Source organism: Cyanistes caeruleus, chromosome 17 (genome assembly GCF_971803275.1).
Source record: "Cyanistes caeruleus chromosome 17, bCyaCae1.hap1.1, whole genome shotgun sequence".
Lineage (NCBI taxonomy): Eukaryota > Metazoa > Chordata > Aves > Passeriformes > Paridae > Cyanistes > Cyanistes caeruleus.
In genome coordinates, this window is record NC_141717.1 from 6,618,296 (window position 1) to 6,641,491 (window position 23,196).

The 23,196-nt window shown below is 41.1% G+C and overlaps 2 protein-coding genes across 8 annotated transcripts in view; one reads left to right on the forward strand and one right to left on the reverse strand.

Annotated features, from left to right (window-relative positions):
• Positions 1-327: 327 nt before the first annotated feature.
• Positions 328-8,892, reverse strand: DEXI (Dexi homolog). The gene is made up of 2 exons (XM_086853647.1): positions 7,893-8,892; positions 328-979 (listed from the first exon to the last, which is right to left on the reverse strand). The coding sequence occupies exon 1, from the start codon at positions 8,415-8,417 to the stop codon at positions 8,136-8,138; it is 282 nt and encodes a 93-aa protein (XP_086709773.1). The 5' UTR covers positions 8,418-8,892; the 3' UTR covers positions 328-979; positions 7,893-8,135.
• Positions 8,893-9,741: 849 nt separating this feature from the next.
• Positions 9,742-23,196, forward strand: part of CLEC16A (C-type lectin domain containing 16A) — a 59,970-nt gene continuing 46,515 nt past the window's right edge. For 5 of the 7 annotated variants that reach the window (XR_015277174.1, XM_086853650.1, XM_086853651.1 and 2 more), the window contains exons 1-8: positions 9,742-10,004; positions 16,196-16,324; positions 16,985-17,118; positions 17,717-17,865; positions 18,520-18,625; positions 20,531-20,654; positions 21,574-21,748; positions 22,667-22,720. Coding sequence is in view for 6 of the 7 variants with exons in the window: in XM_086853650.1 (XP_086709776.1) it covers positions 9,925-10,004; positions 16,196-16,324; positions 16,985-17,118; positions 17,717-17,865; positions 18,520-18,625; positions 20,531-20,654; positions 21,574-21,748; positions 22,667-22,720 (951 nt within the window). In the remaining variant the exon portion in view is untranslated. Of the gene's footprint in view, positions 10,005-10,035; positions 10,346-16,195; positions 16,325-16,984; positions 17,119-17,716; positions 17,866-18,519; positions 18,626-20,530; positions 20,655-21,573; positions 21,749-22,666; positions 22,721-23,196 lie in introns of those variants that run through there. The other 2 variants (XM_023936611.2, XM_086853653.1) reach the window with 2 other exon arrangements.

Below are 23,196 nucleotides of genomic sequence, written 5' to 3' on the forward strand. Positions count from 1 at the left end.
TCAATTCTTTACCCAAAATGTTCTTGATACATCAATTCTGTTTAAAAATTGAACAGTTACAAAAATTAGATTTTTCTAAAAAGCATGACCATAAAACAAAACCAGTCCAATGCCTGCCCTAATAACATCCCCCCCTCCCCCCCTCAGTGCCTGACGGTTCAGTTCAGGTCTGATTTTTTAAGTAGCTGTTCATGAGGATTTCCTACCTGCTGGCCATCTCAGCAATCTGGAATTACTTGTAGGTACCTATAGGAAAACTGGAATTTCTTTGAAAGCATATTTCAGTTATTTTCTTTACAAACTGAAGAACAACTCCAACACAAATGCTTGATTTTTCATGGAAAAGGTCAGTCTTTATTGTATTGCTTTCACATCTGTACATAGGAACGTGAGCTTAAACAATCTGCAAAGTATCCTGTGTTAAATAATGAATCCACCTGACTTTTATAAAATTCTCTCTCTGATCTATTTCAAAACTCTCATTTTAAATAAAATATGTTACTAGCACAGTTCTTGCCATAATACTCCCTGAACAGAACCTCCTTCAGTAACTCCTGCATATTTTCCCCTGAGAAAGCACTGCCTTTGAACTACTGGCTGGTAAAATTTTCAACGTGTGATTGTAAAACTGGCTTAAGCTATATGTGGAGTGTGTCCATTTTGGTGACATGGTATTCATTCAAAAGTTTATCAAATCTGGGTAACATCCTGATTTTCTGTTATAATGGAACATAGTTTATCTTATTTTTTCATGTAGTCCATCCCAGAATTACCTATGGAAGCCCGTATGGTGCATGAACACTGCAGTAAGTGCACACACAAGAGGCAAAGACCATGAAGAGAAGTCACAACTGACAAGGTCTGATGACAACTCTTCTTCTTGTTCTCCTTATTTTCATCTCTACATTTCAGAGTATAGTTTCTTTCCAGGACTTGATCCATTAGCCTGCTCATCATCCATTTCAGGTGTTTAATGCATCTGTTTAAAAGAAAACACATAAGTACAGAGTAACCCTTCATACCTAAAATGAACAGGAAAGTCACTGAGTATGCAACATACAGCACCATGTTGTTGACTTACTAGAAAAAAAAAATTTAAAATCAGATCCTTTTGTGACTCTGGGTAATAATTCTTTGAGAAGTAAAGAGCTGCACAACCATTCAGAGAAATGAGTGTCACAGTTTCAGTTAATGTCAGAGCACACCAGTCCTTGGGAATTTAAACAGAGCCATAAAGATACCAGTGTGAGGGGTATGATAGGTACATCAATTACCAGGGGATGCTCTTAAGGGTAAAAAACAGTTGTGACATACAGTGGGATAACCTATTTTATCCAGATTTGATATCATTAGACCTACTAATTAAAACTGATGTTTGAACTGGCTACATTATCTTGACTAGACAGCATTCATTAGAGCATTTTTATTTTTTTGATCATTGTGTTAATTAAGCATTGACTACATTTGATGTAGTCCCTGCTTTTGGTCACTTTCTCTTCTACTTTAGAGTCACATTGTTCCAACTATTTTGGATCCACTGGTAAGTAGTTACAGAGCTAAATAACACTTAGGGGTAACTTCTTGGTCTTACTGCCAAGAATAAATTACTGTTATATTGCTTTATCCCAGTTTAGATCAAGTCAAAGTATCCCATGCTATTAGGAGGTGATTTTTTACAATCATCAAGGGCACATACAAGGCTGAGAAGATTTCTTTAAGTAGATCCAGAGCTATGGATTATGAAGGTGCTGGGCACTAGTGACAGTATTCATCTGCTCTTGTGATTTTACAGATGACTAATTAGCATAGTGTAGAATGGTGCAGCTCTGAGGGGGTGACTGGGGATGAGTCTGTGTTGAGGAGGAGTTGAGGTAGAGCAGACCACGAGCAGGTCCCCTTGCTGCCTGCAGCTCAGGACATTTCTGTCTTGTGTGCAGCAAGTTGCTGCATGGACAGCTCCTCCCTCCTTCCCCTTTATGGATCTGAATGAAGAATGAAGTCTGATGGTCACACATTCTGCATGAGCTTGGACAGACAGAGCAATAGTGTCATTAACAAAGGCATTACAGAAAGCCAAAAGCAAACAGGTTGACACAGGACTGAGGGAAAGGCTCTTTCATGGATTGAAAGCAGATTAAAAGATTGGAAGCAAAGAATAAAGCTTGGTAGGAAAGAACTCAGTAGCAGAGTATACCAGGGAACAATTTTTATTCATCACCATTACTGACTCAAAGAAGAGGATGAATAGAAAAATTTTCAAGACTGCACAAAATAAGCTCTTTCAAGTATTCAGATCCTGTACTGACAGGAAGGAAATCCAGAGGGATTTCATAACACAGAGTGGGCAAAGGGTGGCGGGTTTGGAAAACATTTGCTAAAGGGCTGGGCAGAAATGTGCCTTCTAACATCCTGCAATTCTGCCTCCAGGATTTGGGAAAGCAGAGGCAGCCTGCAGATTTTGGTCAGGACCATGAGCTCTCCCAGAGGTGGAACACAGGGCTTTAAGATCGTGGTCTGACTCATCACAACACTTCCATGTTCCTGTGTGCCACTTACTGCAGATACTAGGTCAGAAACAAGAAGCACTTTTGTGTCCAGTGAGGCATTTCTGTCAAATGTCTGTCAGCTACAGTACCTGCTAACAGAACACATCTGCTCAAAATCCTTCTCTTAAAATGAGGACATGAAAAGGGGGAACAGCAGCTCCACCACGTTACTCATTTCATGTTTATCTGATTGCTTTCCAAGTGGAACTGAAAACTGGTCTACAGCAGACAGTTCAGTGAGGTTAGTATTCTGCACTGCAGATCAGATTCTAGGCTGACTTAAAAATAGCACAGCAAAATGTATTGGGCCTCCAAAGCAAAGTGTAAAGCTGCCTAATGGTAGTTCCAAATTGTGCTGTAGGGCAAGACTGTAATTTGTTGTGGCAGATATTAAATGGGGTGTAAATTACACATTTGGCCAGGATATTCATTCCTGCCTTTCTAATATTCAGATTAGAAATCTGTCCCTCAAATTTCATGAGAACCTATTTTTTAACAGAAAACTTCAAAAATTTCAGAAAACTGGAAAATAAAGAGGTAGAAAATATTTTAAAGTATCTTTTAAGTCTCAGAACTTGGACTTTCAATAGCTTAGAACATACCTGCAAGCACTGATCAGTATGGCTGTAGCATGACTCTGGCATTAACAACTCAGTCACATCTTTGCTATTTCTGCCTTTGAAGTTACTGTTCCTCACAATGCAGGCTGGAGCAAAGGATGCATGGTGTGACTCTGTTTCACATCCTGACACTGTCTGTTTTCCACTTCCTCGCTTTCTGCAGCAATGTTTCAGTTCTTGTGGCCTATTTGGGCTCTCCTGCCTGAGCAACCCTTGGCTCTTTCTTTCTGGCCCTGAAAAGAGTATTTAGCCTTAAGTCTGTGAACCAACCTGGGGTTTCCCCAGCAATCCATCACTCAGTGCACATCATCATTTTCCATTATAACATTATTTCCCCTATATGACTCCTATTTGTCTTTTCCCTTTTTATCACATATATTAGACACACACTTGTGTCTTCAGAGAGCATCATTCAAACTATTCAGCTATTTTTTCTTTCCAAATCTGTAGCCAAAGTAATAAAATTCAACTGCAAAAAGAAAGACAGTCTGACAGTTTCCCTGAACGACTGAAAAGGTTTAGCAACTTGTGCATATTTAATCCTTAGGGATAGTTGTACTCCTTATAAGCTAGGATCGTTATGAGGGGACAAATGCAAAGAGTTCAAGAGTAAATGTCTCTAAACAAATTATTCTTTTCTTCTGTTTTAGGATGGATAGTTATTAGCTGAACTATAATGTCACTTTATCCCTCCTTGAAGAAACAAACATGAAGAATTAAATTAGATTCATTTCTTAATTCCTTTGACAGCTTAAAAGTGGTAATTGGCTATTGCCTCCCATTGAAGCAAGTTTATTACAGAAAGCTTGATTTGCATAGGAAAGAACCACAGACTTTTAACACATGCACATACTTTTAAATGATTCTTTAAAGTTACTTGTGACTGAGACTTTTAACACATGCAATACTCAGGCCTAAACTATATCTATCAAAATTGAACATCTCTCTAATTTCTGTGCCTCATTTTAATTCACATTATTAGTATCACCACTTGGAAAAGTTTTTGAAAAATCTGCTTACTCTCTTACTCATAAATAAATGCATTTGATAGAAAATGACTTAGAAATGTCCATGGCTGTGGTTAATGAGTCTGTATGGACAGCTGAATAGTTTACCATGATTTTGTCTTCCTTCCATCTGGAATGGAATTCCTGTTAAGTACATGTTTCTTTAAAGCAGAGCTGTCACATGAGTTTGAACACTGGATTTCTATTAATTTTAATAACAAAAATATCTAAAAATTCAAAACACAGTTCTAAAAACCATAGCAATTGCACTTAATCCTGTTGCTACTGTAACTCATAAAACAGCCAACTGACCTATATCATGGAGTCAACAAATCACCTTGGTGATCTCTACAAAAAGGGGAAAAATAGTAGAAAATGGCAAAGTAAATTAAGTAACAAACTACTCTGCTCATTATTTTTAGTATTTAAAGTCTGAAAAGAAAAAAGTCAGGAAGTGGATTCGGATACATTTAAATGTATCCTGACAGTGCTAGTGACATCATTCTTCTGTCCCTTGCAGGACATCTCTGCTTCAGAACACAGGCACAGGGGGTGGCTGTGCCATAGACACTGAGCCTGCAGTTCTAACTGCCACTATATTGATGAGCTGGGAAGTTAAGCTATTTTTTTTTCCTTTATTCAAAATTTAGATGCTGGCATTCATCTGAAGTGCTGAGTCACAGGTTTTTGAGTGATGAATTTTGCTCACTGAAGATATTCATAATTCATCTTATTAAATACAGGTAAAGCATGTACTGCAAGATTACATAAATTCAATCTTGCTTATTCAGTTTTCATTATTGATTACTTTTGCCCATTTTCTTTCTGATAGGAGTACTTTCTGATGAGTGATATCTGATTTTATTAAAGTATGAGAACAGTCATATGACCTTGTTCCAAGGTGCTTCAAATATAGGATAAAATAACCTGGCACACTCACATGAAAACAGTAGATGACATGAACAAGTTCAATTCTGTTCAATTTACACAGATGAATTTCTTCATTTGAATAGGCCAGGAAACATTTTCCAGCTGCTAACTTATCTGTCTGACTTCAATCTCTGCCACAATTAATTATGCTCAGACACTTGGACATCATTTTGCTTCTACTGAGTTTATTCAAGTGAGGGGTTTGCTGCCAGAGAGCACAGAGCTGTTCTGATCCACGTGTTCTTTTATTTTTACATCTAAATTAGCCTTTCCACATACTGCAGAAAGGCCTCCTGGGATTTGCCCCCTCTGTTTTCCTGTCACACGTCACTCACCCAGGGTGTGAGGCACCGCTCTCCCAGGCACGGAGGACGCTGCAAGGTTTTGGCTCAGGCTAATCATAGCTCTTTGGGTGTTCTCAGAAATCACTGGTGAGTCACATGAAAAATGTGCTGTTCTTTAATGCAAAGAGTAGGCCTATGTATTTTTCATCACTGCTGGCAAAACAGACCCATTCTTCCTGCAGTGTCTTGTGAATCTTCAAAACTTCTGGATGTAAGGGAACAGAGCAGGTGGGAAACCTTCCCAGGCCAGGAGAGCAGGGGTTAACACTCACACAAACTCGGGTCACTGCAGGCAAGGCACCACAAGAATTTAAATCCTCCCTTTCAGGGCCTTACTGCTGCTCCCAAAGCAGAAAACACAGCTCCAAATTAGGACCCTCTCCTCCCTGCTTTGCTACTACGGAACTGGTGAGGAATGGCACAGAATACTGAAGAAACCTGGAACCAGGATATTAACTCAAATCCCTTGTCATGGGGATAACACTGTGTTTTTGCCTGGTAGCTAAATAATTATGCAATTTGTGGCCTGGTTGCTAAGTCTGTAAGTATAATTAAATACAGAAATAGATGAAACACAGTAAATCTTTTGCTCCCTAAGAATTTATCTAACTTTTGGGATTTGTGATTTGATTCTCAGTGGAAAACACCATTTATCATGACAGCTTCCAAATGAAAGATCGAGACTGGAGCTGGTACCTGTGAAGAACTCCATTAGCTCTGGGTAGATATAGACTGAGCCTTACTTCTGAGCTTTGAGAAAACCTCTGCATTTTGATTTCTGCATATCAAAGATATGGAGGGTTTAATAGTTAGAATATCAAGAAGTTTCCAGAGCTGCTTATCTCATTAATATGAAGGTAAATTTTAAGAAGCCCATTAATCTATACTGAACAGTGCTCATATCAAATAATATATTCATATAGTAGGAAAAACCCACAGAGGAAAATTGTGTCTGGTGTTCTCCTTAAGTCTTCCTGAAAACTAGACACAACTCATCAAGACAAATTCTAGACAGAAAAAAGTGATTTAAAAAAGTATTTTTAATCCCTCTACTAAATGGCATTGGAGCCATAAGATTTGGAATTTGAGGAAAGGTACCTTGGGGAAGAAAATGGATATGGTTTTTAGCACCAAAGATTTTGCTTAAATTACCATTAATTTTTAGGAATTTCTTTTCTGGAATACAGAGCATGTGTATTATTTCTCCATCTGAAAAAGGAGACAACTACAAAAGCAGTCAGTGGTGTTTTGTGGGGAGGACTGCTCCACACTTTTTATTCTAGAAGTGATTCTAATCCAGTTGCTTGGGATGGACCACCAAATGCTGGCATAGACACTTCCATCTGCAGTGACTATATGCATAGAGATTTCTTCAGTAGCAACAAAATCTGTTCACTCCCTCGTTAGGCTCCCATGTGCCTTTGGGCAAGCCTTGTTCAGCAGTTTGTGCAATCAATGTTACTCCAATACCCCAAAATGTCCAATTTTTCATTCTAAACTATTGACCAAAATCAGCTAATACTACTTTACACAGAATCTGACTAGAAATATTCAGGAGATAATTTTAACCTATATGAAGGACAGAACTACAGGAAATGTTTGTTTGGGTTTGTTAAATTAGAAGACTGCTTAGAATAGTTTGATATTAACTGGTGTTTGTATAGCGTGGTCACCGAGTTTATACTTGTAACACTGTAAGTGAATTTCCTATGTCCATTATTTCAAACAGAAAAATAAAGATATCCTGAACTGGTCTTCAGATTTACAGACAATATTTTGCTAAAAAATCTGCTGGCAGATTTGCTAACACATTTTAATTCAAACTGTGAATGTTTTCATTAACATACTTTTGGCACAGAAAGTCCTAGTTAAAAATAGTGATTTTTCTTCCCGAATGCATTTCAGTGTTTTAAAATGCTAAGTCCTTACATTTCCAGAGTTTTAGAGTCACTCAAAACTACAAAAAAAAAAAAAAAACCAAACAAACAAAAACCAAACTGATCAAGCAAACCTTCGTCCTACAATTAAAATGGGAAGATGGTGAGCTGGTTAATTTGTCATTATCCAAGAGAATGGTTTTAAAGGGCAGCAAACTAAGATGTATTTCTGACTCGAGGAAGGTCTCTGAATTGTAATAAATATTAACCTCGTTGCTCGTTGCGATTCAGGGCTGCTTTCAGGACCGGATCAGCAAAGTTGCTGCCCGGCTGTACAGGCAGCCCCCAGCAACACAGCTGCAGTGGCTCGGAAGATGAGTCCCGAGGGAGAGGGACGCTGTCCCCGCCGCTCCCCGGGCGCTGCCGGGCGGGGGAAGCGCCGGGGGTGGCCCCGGCCCTCTGCCCGCAGCGCTCGCCCGTGCCGGGAGCTGCGGTGGAGCGTGTCCCCGGCGCTGTGCCCGCTGCCCCGGGAGCGCCGTGCCCGGCCGGACACTCAGAAATCACTTACTTCCCTTGCGAGCCCTCTGCCTCTCTGCGGGCCTGCCCGGTGGCAGCGGGTCCCGGCCGCCCCTGTGGCCCCTGCACCAGCGGGGAGCGTGTCATTTGGAAGGGAAGATGCGCAGGAGCCGCGGCGCAGCGAGGGCACCCCGGGGCCGCGGCGCTCCCGGAGCTGCGGCCATGCGGGCACGGCGGGCCCCTGCCCCGGGCCAGGCGGCGGCAGAGCTCAGTCGTTTCGGAGCGCCCTGGGCCGTCACTCCAAGTACCCGTCAAAGACATCCAGCTCGCTGTCCGTCTCGTAGAGCACGGAGCCAGGGTCAGAGAGCATCCCCAGATCCACCAGAGCCTGGTCCATATCCTCGGGCAGGAAAACGATGCCCACATTGAGGACGATGTACTCCATCAGGAAGGCATAGTACAGGATCAGCACGTTGACAAAGAACAAGCCCACGTAAAACATATAGGGCAGCACCAGCAGCGCATGGAAGGCCCAGGACTCCACCGAATCCAGACGTGCGGAGACCGCGGCGGTCATGCAGCCGTGGGGGCTGCGGGGGCAGCGGGCACCGACCCGCCCGGCCGGCGCGGGGGGCGGACGGCAGCGGCGGAGCTGGGAGCGGGGCAGGACTACACGCCGCAGCCCCGGTGGCAGCAAAGGGCAGAGTCCCTAAGGAGCAGAATCCGGACCCCGGGAAGAGGCGAGCCCCGCAGGAGAGCGGAGCGGCCTGCTCGGTCCCTTCAGTCCCCGGAGGAAGAGGCGCCCCGGCGGGCGGGCGGCCAGCGCGGGTTCAGCGGCGCTGCCGCAGCCCCGCCGCTGGCAGGAGGCTGATCAGCGGCATCTCCAGCCCGGCTGCTGCAGTCCCACCGCGTCTCCCTCCTCCTCCTCCTCCTCCCGCCCGCAAACTTTGCGGAAGGAGCCCGCAGGCGCGTTGGGAGGTCGGCGCGGAGCACCTGCCAGCGAGCCCGGCCTGCGCGGCAGGACCGTGCTGCCCGCCCGCCCCTCGCTCCCCGCCCCGCGCCTGACCCGCCGCACGCCGCCGTTGTTTACCAGCGCCGCGCTGCTGCTGGCGCGGGGCGGCCGCGGTGCCGGCATTCGGGTCCCGCTGCGGCTGCTCGGGGGCTGCAGGGGACAGGGGGCGGCTTGCGCTGCGCTGCCCTCGCCTGCGCGCTCCTGCCTGCCCGAGCTCTGCCGCAGCCCGGGGCCTGCGGAGCGGGGCAGCGCGGGAGGTTTGGGCTGTGCCTTCGCCCCTGGAAGTTGTTTCACGACCTCCGCTGTGACCGAAGCCCTCCCGTAGCAGCACTGCGGGCCCTCTCAGGGGCGGTGCAGGTGTTTCTTTGCTGACCAAGGCTTTACCTATACCAAATTATAACCCAAGGTGGGATTTTAAATTCGGTGCATTTTTGATACTGGCTGACAAAACTTCAGCTTTTACATAGATTTACTTTATTTCTCTGGCTAAAGCAAAAATTTAAAATCCCAAACTAGGTCAAGACAGTCATGGGTCCCTTCCTCTCTGTTCTTAATTTTTAAGCCTATTCAAAATCCTTACTGGATAAACCTCATCAAGGGAAATGTCAGCAGCTGAATTTCTGACACTGCGTCTTGCCGCACAGCTGACCCCACAGAACAGCTTCGTTTGGGTTATGGAAGCCGAACAAGCAATGTCAGGGACCAAATTTTACCTCAAATTACAACGTATTTAGGAGGTACACTCACATTTCATGGGTTTTTTTTCTGATTCGGGCTACGTTTACTCCCCTATGTTGTTCTAAGCGAGCCGCCCCGAAAGCATGCCTGGCACAGACCCCGCCCCGCCCCTCCCGTGTGAGGGCTTGGCCCCGCCCCCCGCGGTGTTTCCTGGGACTCGCAGGCCGGGGGCGGGGCCAGGGGCGGGATCGGGCCGGCGCTTTCCGGCGTGCCCTGGCCGCGCATGCGCTTTGTGTCTCCGTGCCGCCGCCGAGGCTCCGCGCCGGTCCCCGCCCGCCCCGCGGGGCTATGAGGCCGTAGGGCCCGCGGGCCGAAGCAGCCTTCCACCGCCAGCATGTTCGGCCGCTCCCGCAGCTGGGTGGGCGGCGGGCACGGGAAGGCCGCCCGCAGCATCCACTCCTTGGACCACCTCAAGTGAGCGAGGGGCGGCCGCGGGCTCGGGGCGGCGATGAGGGCGGAGGGTGGCGGGGCTGTGAGGGGGCTCGGAGGGGGCGGTTGTGGCCGGGTCCGTCCGCGGCGCTGCTTGGGGCAGGTTTCTCTCAGAGACGCTGCGAGGTCGGGAGAGGAGGGGTCGGCTCGGCGGGTGACGCTTCCCAGCCGCTCGCTACCCTCGCCGGGGCGTTTTGCCGCAGTTCTCCCGAGAGGAAAGCGCCCGGAGCAATCACTGGTGGCGGAGGCTCTGTGCTCTGGTGTCTGCCTCACGGAAACCGGCCTCCCCGTCCCAGAAGGTCTTCAGGACAGACGCACTTCGTCACGTAATGTTACACTCTGGGCTACCATACGTGTTTGTTTTGTTTTTAGTAATGCCACAGAGTCTTCGGTGGAATAGAGTGCGAGGCGTGATAAATACAAGAAATACCACAGTCCTCGTGAGGGAGAACTTTGTTTCCTGGTGGTGGCTGAGGCGGGGAGGCGAGGGGCTGGTGCCTGTGTGTGAGCAGTGCAGCTCCAGGGTGTGTGGGGATGTCGGTAGCCAGCGGTGAGTCACGGCACTCGGGATGTGCCCTGGGCTGCAGGACGCAGCAGCTGCTGCAGAAGGGAAGCTTTGAGCTTGGGAACTATAACCTGTGCCTCCGGAGCCTCGCAGCCGTGTGTTACTGCTGGCTGCAGAGGGTGGAATAGTTTTTTCTTAGCTCTGCCACTGGAGAGTTGGAAGGGTGGCAAGGGATAAAAATATTAATTTCTTTGTTCCATTTTAAGTGTTCTGCTTTTGCAGGAAAAATGAGAGCCACCTTGATAGCTTCTCTTTGTACTGAACGAGGAAAGGAGGTCATTAAGAGACGAAGTACTTTCTAAATTAAATCAGTGTGAATATGTAGCTCATTGAGAAAAAGTACCTGGTAGTTTTCAGTCATCTCACAAGGAGTACATAAATGGGTTCTGAGAGTAACAGAATGCCCCATACAAGATTTGCATCTTGCAGTTGCTGTATCAAGATCATTTGTGGATTCTGGTCCTTGTCTCTAAATTGGAAAAATGTTCAAAATTAGCAAGGCTAACTGAAATGCAATGCTTTTTACCAGACACAGAAATCAAGTCCATGACTACAAAACTAACGAGACAGTAGCATTGCAGAAGTAGTTCTGAAAGTGTTGTAGGTCAGACTAATAAGTCAGTGTAGTCTGGCTTTACAGGAAAAAAGGGAAAAGTCATGCTCAGATGTAAACATAGGAATGTTCTATTGAACATACAAGGAGTAGTTAGTGTGTGCATTTACTGGATTACAGCATTTACTGGAGCTAAACTAAGCGTTAGTGGAGCTTTGGCTCTGTCTGGCTTTGATATTTGACTTGAAGATAGGGCAAGAATGCTGATGCATGATGAAATTTGATGAAACTGAATTTAAGCTTAGGAGAAAAAAAAAAAGGCTGGTGAGAGGGAGACTTGAGATTTACTTTCAGGCAAGAAAAATGTGTCCATATGTTCTGTTGGGGCCACAGAGAATAGAAAAATTACACCCTGCCTCATTTGTAGCAAAAGGGAATTGGGCTGTAAATCTTGTGGCTTGAGCTAGAATTGTTATCTGAGAGTTGAAGTATATAATTATCTACTAAAGTATGTGCTTTGGTCTGTTTGCTTTATTTACATGTGATTTCTGAATAAATCTGAAGTGGTCGTATGTAAAGGACAGATGAGACCCTTGGTCTGTTTAGACTATGTATATTTTAAGTGTTTGTTTATCCAGACTGCGTGAATTTCAGCTTCTAGCTAGATGCCAACAGGAAAGGTGAAATTTAGGTATTTTCCAAGTGTTGAAGTGGGTAAAGTAACAGAAGGAAAAAGGGCAGAGACCCTTTGTTTTGGGGTCATGAAAGAAAGTCTCAGTAAGCTGACTTGATAAGCTGTTTACTGTCTCATCCTCTCAAATCAAAGCCCCATTTTGTGTTCCATCTGAAGGACCTGAGTACAACACACCTGCCTTGCTCTTACAGGTTAGCTCAGCCTGTGAAAGGTGTATTATACTATGTTACAGGGGTGAAATCAGTCTGGGCTAATTTTGTGGGAACATTTTTATTTTTAAACTTGAATAAGGTAGAGTTTAGTCTAAATTGTAAATGATACACATGCTTAGTGGTAGCAACAGTGTTACTGCTTTTTCTCAGTAAATGTTGGATCTTTCCCATCAGCTTTAATGCAGTTTATTTGAGGCTTGCTTTTGTAATTTTATTATTCAGTCTTTCTGCAAACACACCGGAGAATGGTGTGACGGCTGAAGGAAAATTGTGAGGCTGTTTTTATGAAGCGTTTTTATATGGTCTCTTGATCTAGTGAAAACAGTTAAATTTTAATCCAACTTCTGAAATGCAATCTAGAGAAGGATGAAACAGTGCTACTTGCTGCTCTCAGAGAACTTGGTATTTTTGTGTGTCTTTGTTTCTAAGCCTTTTAAAGTCTTTCTAAGACTTTTCCTCCTACTTTTCTATGGTATTTACATAGCCCTGTTACTGTCAAGCACATTTCCTATTGTTGCTTCTGCACTTGGTGTTTTAATTGCACTGTGATTGTGCAAAGGTGCCAGTGCCATTAAAGCTGGGTGCTGAACATTTCCCATGCCTTGGTCAAATGCAGTGTCCATAAAGGTTGAAGGTGCTTGAAGTCTTTTTCACGAGTGATTCATTTCCTGAGGCACTGTCCTTGCTATGCATCGTGTTTCCTGTGTGAGAACAATATGCAATTACCTGATTACAGGCAGAGTGAAGGAGCAAGCCTGTTATGGTCAAGTCTGGACTTCTAAAATCTGAGTGCTTGACTTCTAAACTCTTACCTGTTTTAGCGTATTTTTGTAAGTAATAAGTAGGAAAGTCATTGATATGCACTTACAATACTGTGTTACTCCTTTGAGCATGGGTTCTAATCAGAAAAATGTTTAGAATTTTGTTTGGTTTGTTAAATTGCTGGCAACATCTCCCACTGATTTTGATAGTATTGGGTGCTTTGACACTTCCTGCATGATGTGTTTTTGTTTGAACATAGTCTTCAGATACAGAGATGACAAAAGTCTCCTCTTTGATAGTTTTGTGTTTAGAGACACAAACCTGATCCCTCTGCATTTAGAGACAGCCTTTAAGGATTTATCTAAGTACAAAAAATACTAAGTTTGTGAGATACTTTATGTTCTCATAATATGGTATTTCATGTGTCTGTAAAGAGCAACAAGTATGTGTATGCTTTTTTGTTACTTTTCAAGCAAATAGGATAAATAAATAAAAAGGAATAGCTTGAAGGTGAACTCCAGGTTTCCTCTAAGTGCATCAGTGCCTTAGCAAATTAAGGAATTTTGCAGTAATGCTGCTACTAAGTAAATAAATTTGGAGATCATGTATTCCTGACTGTTAAGTGCTTTTTTTGTTTGTAATGCTCTATATTCCTCAGACACCCAAATGAGGTAAGAGCTTGTTATTCTTCCCACTGCATCCCATACCCAAAATTCTACTGTTGGAGTAAACTTGAATCCTGAGTTTGTATAATGTAACTTATTAATGAGAAATACATGTTCACAGATGCAATAATTTCTATGTGACTTCAAATAAATAGGCTAAAATATGTGAACTAGTATAGTATTAATTACTAACTGTCTCAGGAAGTTGTTCAAATTAGTGTGAAATGAAGTGATCTAATTGCCATCGCATCAAATTATCTCTGCTCCGTTAATTCTCAGAGCAGGGACTGAGTTTGTGCTGTCCTTAGATTCACTGTTCTGATAATGCACATAGTGCCCTAATGACAAGGTTTTTCCAGGGCTTGTGCGCCATGTGCTGTTTTAGAACTGCTGGGAATTCTCACGGGTGGTCAGCCTTAAGCTTTCACATCTTCCCTGTGAGCCGTCCCATTGTCAGTGTCCACAGAAGGAATCTTGAACTGTGATCCTCAGATTAGTGGAAGAGGATTTCCAGGTGCTCTCTGACTTGCTGTTTAATGATTGTTATGGTACAGCACGTGACCAGGCAGTTGTGACTGTAGGACACAGTTGAGGATCAACTTTTCCTAGTGTGGTTTCAATGTGACCAGTGACTGTTTTGGATTTGAAAATGAGTATTGATTTATGAAGGGGAAAAAGAACACGATGAAAGGGGAGAGAATTTTTTTTTTACTGAAGAGAAAGATTAAGAAAAGACTGTGCCCCCCTCTTCCTCTCCCCCCCTGCCACCTATTCCCTTTTTCCTCCTTTTTGCTGTCTGGTGATATATATAATATTAAAATGGCTTTGGTAATGTGGTGCAGGCTTTGTCTCATTGCTGATTAGAGGGTGAGGGAAGGGAGCATTTATTTGGTATATCAAGTTTGTTAAAGCTGTGAACTTCTGAGGGCTGTTTATCTATTGTGTCCTTGAGCAGTACCCAACGTATCAGAATTGTTGTTTGATGGTTAAGTAATACCAAGACTAGCAAGCACACAGTGTTTTTACCATGACAGCACAGAGCATTTTATCAGCTTCTCTGAAATAGCACCTGTTCTCTCATGGCTGGTGAGGGCAGACTGTGTCTTGCAGCAAGTCTTCTGGAACTCTGCCCAGCTCAGTGGTTTAAGAAGACTCCCAAAGCCAAATTTGACAGATTTTAAGTAAACTATAAATATGATCAAAGTTCTTGTTTGTTTGGGGGAGGTTTTTCAGTTCAAGGAAAAGGTTCTGAAACTAGGTAGTGCCTTGTCTTGTCTTTGCAAGTCTAATAAATAGTTGGAACAGCCTCACATGGGTGTTCTGTTAAATGGCATTTTAGTCTCTGGCTGCATGCTTGCTCAGTGCAGTGATTCAGTTTTTTAGTGTTGATAAAATTGATGCGAATCTTGATTTTTGATATGCAATTTCAAGTCTGTTTTTTGATGTAAACATCTTAAAGCCATAAACCAGACACCCCAAAATTTTGTTTTAAAAATGCACTGTGTTTTTTGGAACCTTGCCAGAAGCTTGGCAAAATTCTAATAATGAGATTCCTAAAATTTCAATCTGAATCACTGAACAAACTTTCACGGAATCCAAAACAATAGTGAAGGCTGCCCCAGGGTCAGGACACAGGCTATTTCACAGAATTAGATCCTGGGAGTTTGATTAGCTCCACTATTCATGGCGAGATTGATAATATGGAAAATCTGTCATCCTTTCCAAACACTTGTGCATGTAATCTAAAATTACATGAAATTTCCCTCATGTTTTTTATTTATTTTCAAAATTGGGCACCTTTCTTATATTTATCCTTTCTTTTTATTACTACATAAAAGAAAAAACAAAAACAGAGGGAGAAAAGCAGTGGTGATTTTTGTGCTTTTATTCGAATCGTCCCCTACCCCATCTCTTTTTTTTTTTGTGGGACATAAGAAAGTAATGAGACAGAAATATTTTGGTACTTTATGCGACAACTTATTTGGAAAAAAAGAGGTGCTTCCCTGAAGAGTAAAATTCTGAGACTTAAAATCTGAAAGGCTTGTATTCTCCATAGCTTCCTGTCACCTGTGATAGAGACATACCCCTTCTTAAGCTTCAGTAGGCAATCTTTAACTCATGCCCTTTGAAATTATAAAGCTGGACTTTACCACCTTTCCAGTCAGTATTTCTGTGCTCAAGGGACCAGAGACCTGAGATGAAGCTTTGCCAAGGTGAATGAATAGTCTTTGGGAATCCTGTGTTTAATATCAAACACCACAATTGATGTGAGTCTATAAGGGGTCTCTGCAGACAAGAGAAGGGATCGAACTTCCCTGGTTATACCTCATTGTGCCACTTCCCCGTATCAGCTACTGCATGCTTATCTGCTTCTGTTTCTCTTTTTCTTGCTCATCGCTCCTTTGACTTCCATGAATTTCTTTGGAACATGTTGAAGAAGCACCTTGGGACCAGTACCACAGTTTCTAGTTCTACGTTAACATCGGCATAAGCCCTCGTAACTCACCTGGCTGGGGGGGATTTGTTTCCTTTGTCACTCTGTTTAACAATTACTTTTCTCTCTGCATCAGTATTAGAAGGAAATCTTAGGGTTTTAAAATTGTACAGTGATTAGACTTAGAGTGTGCGAATAGGTGTGTGTGCATTGGTACAGTGATGAAAGGCAAACATGGTGTGTGTGGAAGTGGCAGGATAGCTCTTTACTTGTAATACTTTTTTCTTTTAGGTACATGTATCATATTTTGACTAAAAATACAACAGTAACAGATCACAACCGCAACCTGCTGGTGGAGACCATTCGTTCCATAACAGAGATCCTGATCTGGGGGGATCAGAATGACAGCTCAGTGTTTGAGTGAGTACTCCTGAGCCAGTGCTCTCTGAGACTCTGCTTTTGTGTTTGAAGAATGCTTGGAGTTGTACAGAGGTCTGAACACTGTTACTGTTAACTCCTCCAAGACTGTATTTCATGGCTATATGTAAAAAGCTATGTCCTGTGGTAGATGTGTGAGGAGGTTCATATTCATGTCATACAGGAATTTGCTGCTTCTAAAAAGTGTTTGGACTCCAGAGCCCCTTTCAAGTACTAATTTTGTTTGACTCTCCATTCATTTGATAAAAATACAAATGATAACTTAATTTAGGGTCCAGATTTACTCAGTACGTCTCTTAATATCACATTGCTTCAATTTACCTAATATACCACAAATAAATATCTTACTCCAGCTGTGGTATTTAGAGCTGCCTGAGAAACTGAATATGCTAAAAATACAGTAAGAAAGGCCCTGGTTTCTTGATACCTTTTTTCTGCATAATTTGTATTTTTAAGCCCTCTTGTTTAGTTCTTAAGGTTTTTGAAATATATTCTTTTGTTCCACAGATACAACTTTGCAAAGTAATTCTTCATAAAAGCAAAGCATGCTATTTGTCAGAGTTGCCTTGAATCATCCCTTCTCCTAGCCAAATTATTTTCCTGTTACTTACAGCATATGACTTAATTTTTATTTTATTTCAGCTTTTTCTTGGAGAAGAATATGTTTGTGTTCTTCCTGAACATCCTGCGTCAGAAGTCTGGTCGTTATGTGTGTGTGCAGCTGCTGCAGACTCTGAACATCCTTTTTGAGAACATCAGCCATGAAACATCCCTGTGTAAGGACAGACTTCCAAACTGCTTAGGATGAAGCGATCAAGATTTGACTGGATTCCCTTTCATTCAATGAAATCTAGTCCTAGTATCCTTGCACAGAGCTACATTAATTACTAACAATCTTTTAAATTGAGCACTACCAAAAATATGGTATAAACTGACTCCACAACACCTTTCAATATAAATTTTCAGTGGTGCAAAAGTAGTTTTTTGGTACAACAAGCATTTAGCACACAAATAGAAGATGGAGAATTAATAATTTGAAGTATTCCACAGATGTTACAAAAGCCATCATCAATCCTTGACTAGTTGGGACTTTTGGAGGAGAGGAGTTAAGCGTTATTAGCTGCAGAGCTTACCTGAATTGAGGAAGATGAAGTACATTCTCAGTTGTTCTGTTCTTGGGAGCAAAGACCTTTGTAGGGAGCAGATCCTTTATATTAATGCTCAAAGGCATCACTTGAGCTGTTTTGACTCAAATTTGTGATCTTCAAGCATCAGGTTGTTGCTCTCTAGCTGGTACTTTAAATACAGCCTGTTGCCACAGTGATTTTTTTTTTCAGTTAACCTGTGTAAATGCTTCTTTTTTTTTTTTTTCAGACTACCTGCTCTCTAATAACTATGTGAATTCTATTATTGTCCACAAATTCGACTTTTCTGATGAGGAGATCATGGCATATTACATATCATTTTTGAAAACTCTTTCCCTGAAACTCAATAATCATACTGTACATTTCTTTTATAATGAGGTAAGTAAAGAAAGTTGCAGTATAATAATAACGACTTGAATTAGAAGTTGATAGCAGTGTGGCACATACTCTGTTTAGTCTGTTGTCTCATAATGTCTTGCTTTTATTTTTATAATGGCCATACCAGTGGTTGTGAATTTGTTCGTGAGGATCTCTGCACAAGCATGGGTTTGTCCTCTTACAACTACAGTAAACTAAAAGTCTGGAAATTAGTGTTATATTGGATCATTTCAGTAGTTCTTAAGTCTGCTTCCTTGAGAATTCAACTTGTTTATGCCATGTTTTCTTGTGCTTTCATAAACAGGATCTTTTGTGTTACATCACTTGGCTCTAAGAGGTTTAGTCAAAGTCCAGAAAGCTGAGTCAAAGGGCAAAGTTGTTATGGGGTTTTCCTCTCTGCACTCCACGTTCTGCCAGAAGAGGGCATGAAAGCACTGAGTATGAGCACACTTATCCTGGGAAACTCTGATGCTTAAAGCAGTTTATTTTAATGCAGAGCTACAAATGCAGCTGAATGTGCATTGTAAAATCAGTTTGATTACTTAAGTAGAAGGTAAAGGTACAAAGTTACACAGAAAACATAATTCATACAGAATCCCAACCCATATTCTGTACTTGTTTAATAAATAAATATTTTCTTTCCTCTTGTTACAGCACACTAATGACTTTGCTTTGTACACTGAAGCTATTAAATTTTTTAACCACCCCGAAAGCATGGTCAGGATTGCTGTTAGGACTATAACTTTAAATGTCTACAAAGGTATGCTTTTTATATATTAAAAAAGGCATGTGTGCAAATTTGTTTCATTGTAGTTTAATTTTCAGTTATTTACTTGTGAGGGTTTTCTGTCTGTTTTATGAGATTGAAAAGCTGAGCATGTTGACAATACAGATACACATTTTGACTTCGTGACCACTATCCCAAACCTGCACTATGTATTTGTAAATACTATTATTTTCTCACCAATGAAACTGGTTTAAAAAAAAACCCTGAAAGTGTCAGGCATACACAAGGAACTTTAGCTTTCCTTCAAAGAGAGGTCAGAATGTGACTGTATTTAAAAAGTAAACAAGTAAAATCCCCCAAAACCAGAGCATATTAAGAATATCAATTATCTTTTAAATTGATGAAATTGAGCTTTCTAGTGAATGGAGCTGTAACCAGCATTACTCCCTTCTGGACTTGAAGTGCATTAAAATGATTAACATTACATTACATTAAAATGTAGAACTCTTAGGTGCTGCAGTCACTCCAGTCTCGAGAGGAGCTGGACCATTCCCAGAGGTGCTCAGTGAAGGCTGGGAGGCTGCAGTCTCAAACTCCCGTGCTGGGCATTCCAGTAGGACATACGTAAAAGAATTTAAAGCTTCACCATGAGAGTAGTTGAGCACTGCAATGAGTTTTCCAGAGAAACTGAAGCATCTGTATTCTTTGAGGTCTTCAAAACTCAGCAGGGACTTCAGCAACTGGGTTGATCTCTGAAGTTAGCACTACTTTAGGAATGTGGGTTCCAAACTCAGTGTCCAAAAGTCACTTCCCCCTAAAGTTTTCTTGGGGTATATAACATTTTTAGTAAACGGAAAATATCACAGTGTTCTCTGTAAAAAAAAAAAAAAGTTGTTTATTCTGAACTTCTACCTCTGAATTCAGCATGGTGTAAGGTAATACGTATTATGCAATATGTTCATGCAGGGCTTCTTGTTCTTTAGTCCATTTTAAGTTAAATTAGATGTTGAATTTACACAACTTTCTGTCAAATAAGAGAAGTGGTTTTCACACTATATAAGTCTATAGAAGAATATGAGGTCTTTTTAAAACAATGAGGAATTTGCTTTGCAAATGACTGGATACCCTGCATAGCAAATAGGGTCTACAGTGTTGGCTGCAACACTTTTTTTCTTGTATGTTGAGAAATTGGCACTTGGTACTTGCCTTCTACTTCAAGGAACTGTAATTGCAAATATGAGCTCACAAAAGAGAGCAGACTGTAGGCTTCATATTCTATTTGTGATATATTTATGCAACTAAGTATTTTTATGAAAAAAATTTGCTCCTCTAGAATTTTCATTGAATGTTGTAGTGATTTAATGATTAGAGCTGAAAAGGCAGAGCTCAGATGTTCAGGTTTGATAATTTTCTGACCACCTGTTTGCATATATTATGCTCTAACACCTACCCTGTATGTTTTAGTTTAGATGCTTTGTGCTTTAGCATTTTAAACCCTTTTAGAGGATGTCACTATCCCAGTTCCTAATCCTGTTAACTGTTGTCTGTTTCTTTTGCCCTTCCTTCACTGGTGATTCCTGTGTTCCTTAATGCAGTGTCATGTAAGTCTAACTAGCTTGACTCTCAGCATTACTGCTTTATTCTTGCGCTTCTCTCTTCTTTTTAATAAATAATGTGCTAAAATAACCTTTCTGAATTCCACTAGATTTGTTTATTTTCAGACATCTGTAAATATATCAACATTAGGCTCATTCAAGCCAGCTAAGAACTGATGTGACATTTTTATAGATTTCCATTTCATGCCTAAGATTGTGTCAGGTGTATATTTGTATGGAAAACTAGCATGAATTTGAATTCAGAAGATATTCTGTTGTATTTCTTAAAAACACAATAAAAAATATTGGCAACTAATTTTTCTTTTTAATGATTTCTCTTCAGTGGACAACCAGCCTATGCTGCATTACATTCGAGATAAAACTGCAGTTCCTTATTTCTCCAACCTTGTCTGGTTTATTGGCAGCCACGTGATAGAACTGGATAACTGTGTGCAGACTGATGAAGAGTAAGCTTTTACAAATGCTGCCTATTGAATGGAAATGCTTTTCTCAGATGTCAATGGTGTCCTTATTTTGTCTTTAGTAGTTCAGTTAAGTTAGTTTCTAGATATGTTATAGACAGTTCATAGACTGTCAGACTTAGAGACGGGTCAAACTTTTCACTCTTTAAAGGTTTTTTTTGATTCTTCAAGGTAACAATGCTGTGTGCCTGATCACACAGCTGACACCCTACAAGTAAATCAGTTTTTGCAGCAAGCCTTTTCTTTATCTTTGTTTTGTTCTGCTAAAAATAGCAGATATCCAGAAGACACAACAGGAATTCTGTGCTTCTCAGTCTTATAAACTTCGTCTTTCTAACATTCTTTTTCTGTGTCATCTCATTAGAAGAGCTTTCTGGAAAGATTCTAGGAAAAAGATTTAAACTAGAAAGATGAACTTTAATTGTGAACTGTCAGACCTGACATGGCAGTGTAATATTCCACTATCAAATACAGAAATACTTTGTTGATTCATGTTGTTCTTGGTTTGTCTTCCCATCCCCACCTTGGAGTGGGCATATGTTTCTTGCTTTCCTAAAGTGAAGAGGTAGATGTTAAATACAACACTGAATTCTTCTTTCAAATTTGGAAAAGCAATCTTCTCATTTTTGTAGTTGGCTTGTGAAAAGACTGGCAATGGACAGCAAAGCTTTGTAAAAACAGGTCTTGTGGAAACTTTGAGGAAAAACTTGATATGTGCATCCTAAAGAAAATACAGGCAACTGTTTAATAGTTGCATTAGTTGACTTCACTGAAACATCTGCTTTGGCCAGTCTACTTGAGCTAGGTAATCTGTGGCAGGGATGCCCGTAAGTTTTTTCCCTAAGTTTTTAAGACTTTCCACAATTAATCGCGTATGGTTTTTTTGTTTCTGCTCTCTTTTCAGGCACAGAAATAGGGGCAAACTGAGTGACCTGGTAGCAGAACATCTTGATCATTTGCATTACCTTAATGATATCCTTATCATTAATTGTGAATTTTTAAATGATGTGCTGACAGACCACCTACTTAATAGGCTCTTTCTTCCCCTCTACGTGTACTCATTAGTAAATCAAGACAAGGTAAGCTAATGCCTGCAAACAGTTAATTCTCAAAGGTGCTGCTTTGCTTTCCGTGTGCCAAGTGATTTGGGCAGTAGGTATATGATATTCACAGTATCTATGTGTGGTTTACATGAAACAGCTTAAATAAGGTGGCTGTAGAGGAAGTACCCTGAGATGGAATTCAAGAGCACAGCAGATTAAGTTTTATTTTAAGAAATGCTGTTTTGGGTGGCATGGTGGTTAAAAGCTCACGATAGTGGAGACCAAGAACTGCAAATTTGGTACAGGGTTTAAATTTCTGTGACACTGGGAGATGTGTGATTTCCTTTTCTGTTAAGGTGGCTTGTCTTCTGGCAAAAGCAGAAAAAGCAAATTTGCCATGATCTAAAAATCTGTCCAGGTAGAAAATACACTTTTGGGTTTGATACGCATTTCTTCTATTTGTAGAGAAGCTGTGTTTTAATGTGATATAGCTGGATTTATTGTTAAAGCGTAGCCTTTAAATTAAGTGTAAAACTGGTTTTGAGTGAAGTAGAAACTATATTTTTAAACCTGCACAGGTTCTTGTTTTTGTAGGCAATAGTTCATGCTATCTGAATAGCTAATTTTAACAGCAGTCTTTAATGAGTGTTAACTGAGAAGAATTTTTTTAACAAATAGTAGCATATTGAAAACCAGTGTACTTCTCAGATGCTCACCTGTTTAAGTTACCAAAGTGATTAATTTCAGTTTTTTAGCCAAGGAAGAGTGAGGGATATGCTTATTCAGAGAATTCCCATTTCAAGTAGTTTACAAGTAATGAATGTTAAAAAACATGATGCTTTCTGAATATTTTGTAGCAGAGTGTGAAACAACAGAACTTTTGTTTAAATTAAACTTTAAGCCATATAAATTCCTGGTATAAATAAATAAGCATTTTTCATAACTTTTTTGTAGGGTGGAGAGCGTCCAAAAATAAGTCTCCAGGTTTCTCTCTATCTTCTTTCTCAAGTAAGTATGTTAAGTATTTGTCCTGTTTCAGAACAAATTTTGCAGTACTGTTGTGATTATAAAATAGTGTATCTTCATCATTTTGGCAAAGCCATAGAAGAAAATTTGTCAAAACAAATTTTAACCTTTCAGTTTCCATTAAGAAAAAGAAAGTAAAACATTTTTGGCAAAGTATTTTCTGTTTTGAATTGTCATTTTTCTAAGGATCCCACTGCACAGGGTAACCTTTAAAGCATTGCGTGTTCATAAATGGCTTACACACCCTGACAAATAAAGTATAATAGTCATGCAACATGCTGGGACACAACTTGGTACCACAGCAGATGAAATTTACCTAAATGCTGTATTGCATTTTTAATCTACTTAAGCTATGGAAAATTTCAGGTTTGAATTTTTCTCTTTGAAAACCCAAACCCCAAAAACCACCACTACCAAAATATCACTTTCTCACAATATGAATTTCCTTATGCCTATAG

Bases quoted from the DNA above. Each gene is read 5' to 3' on its own strand.
- DEXI (XM_086853647.1), bottom strand. From the start codon at position 8,417: ATGACCGCCGCGGTCTCCGCACGTCTGGATTCGGTGGAGTCCTGGGCC.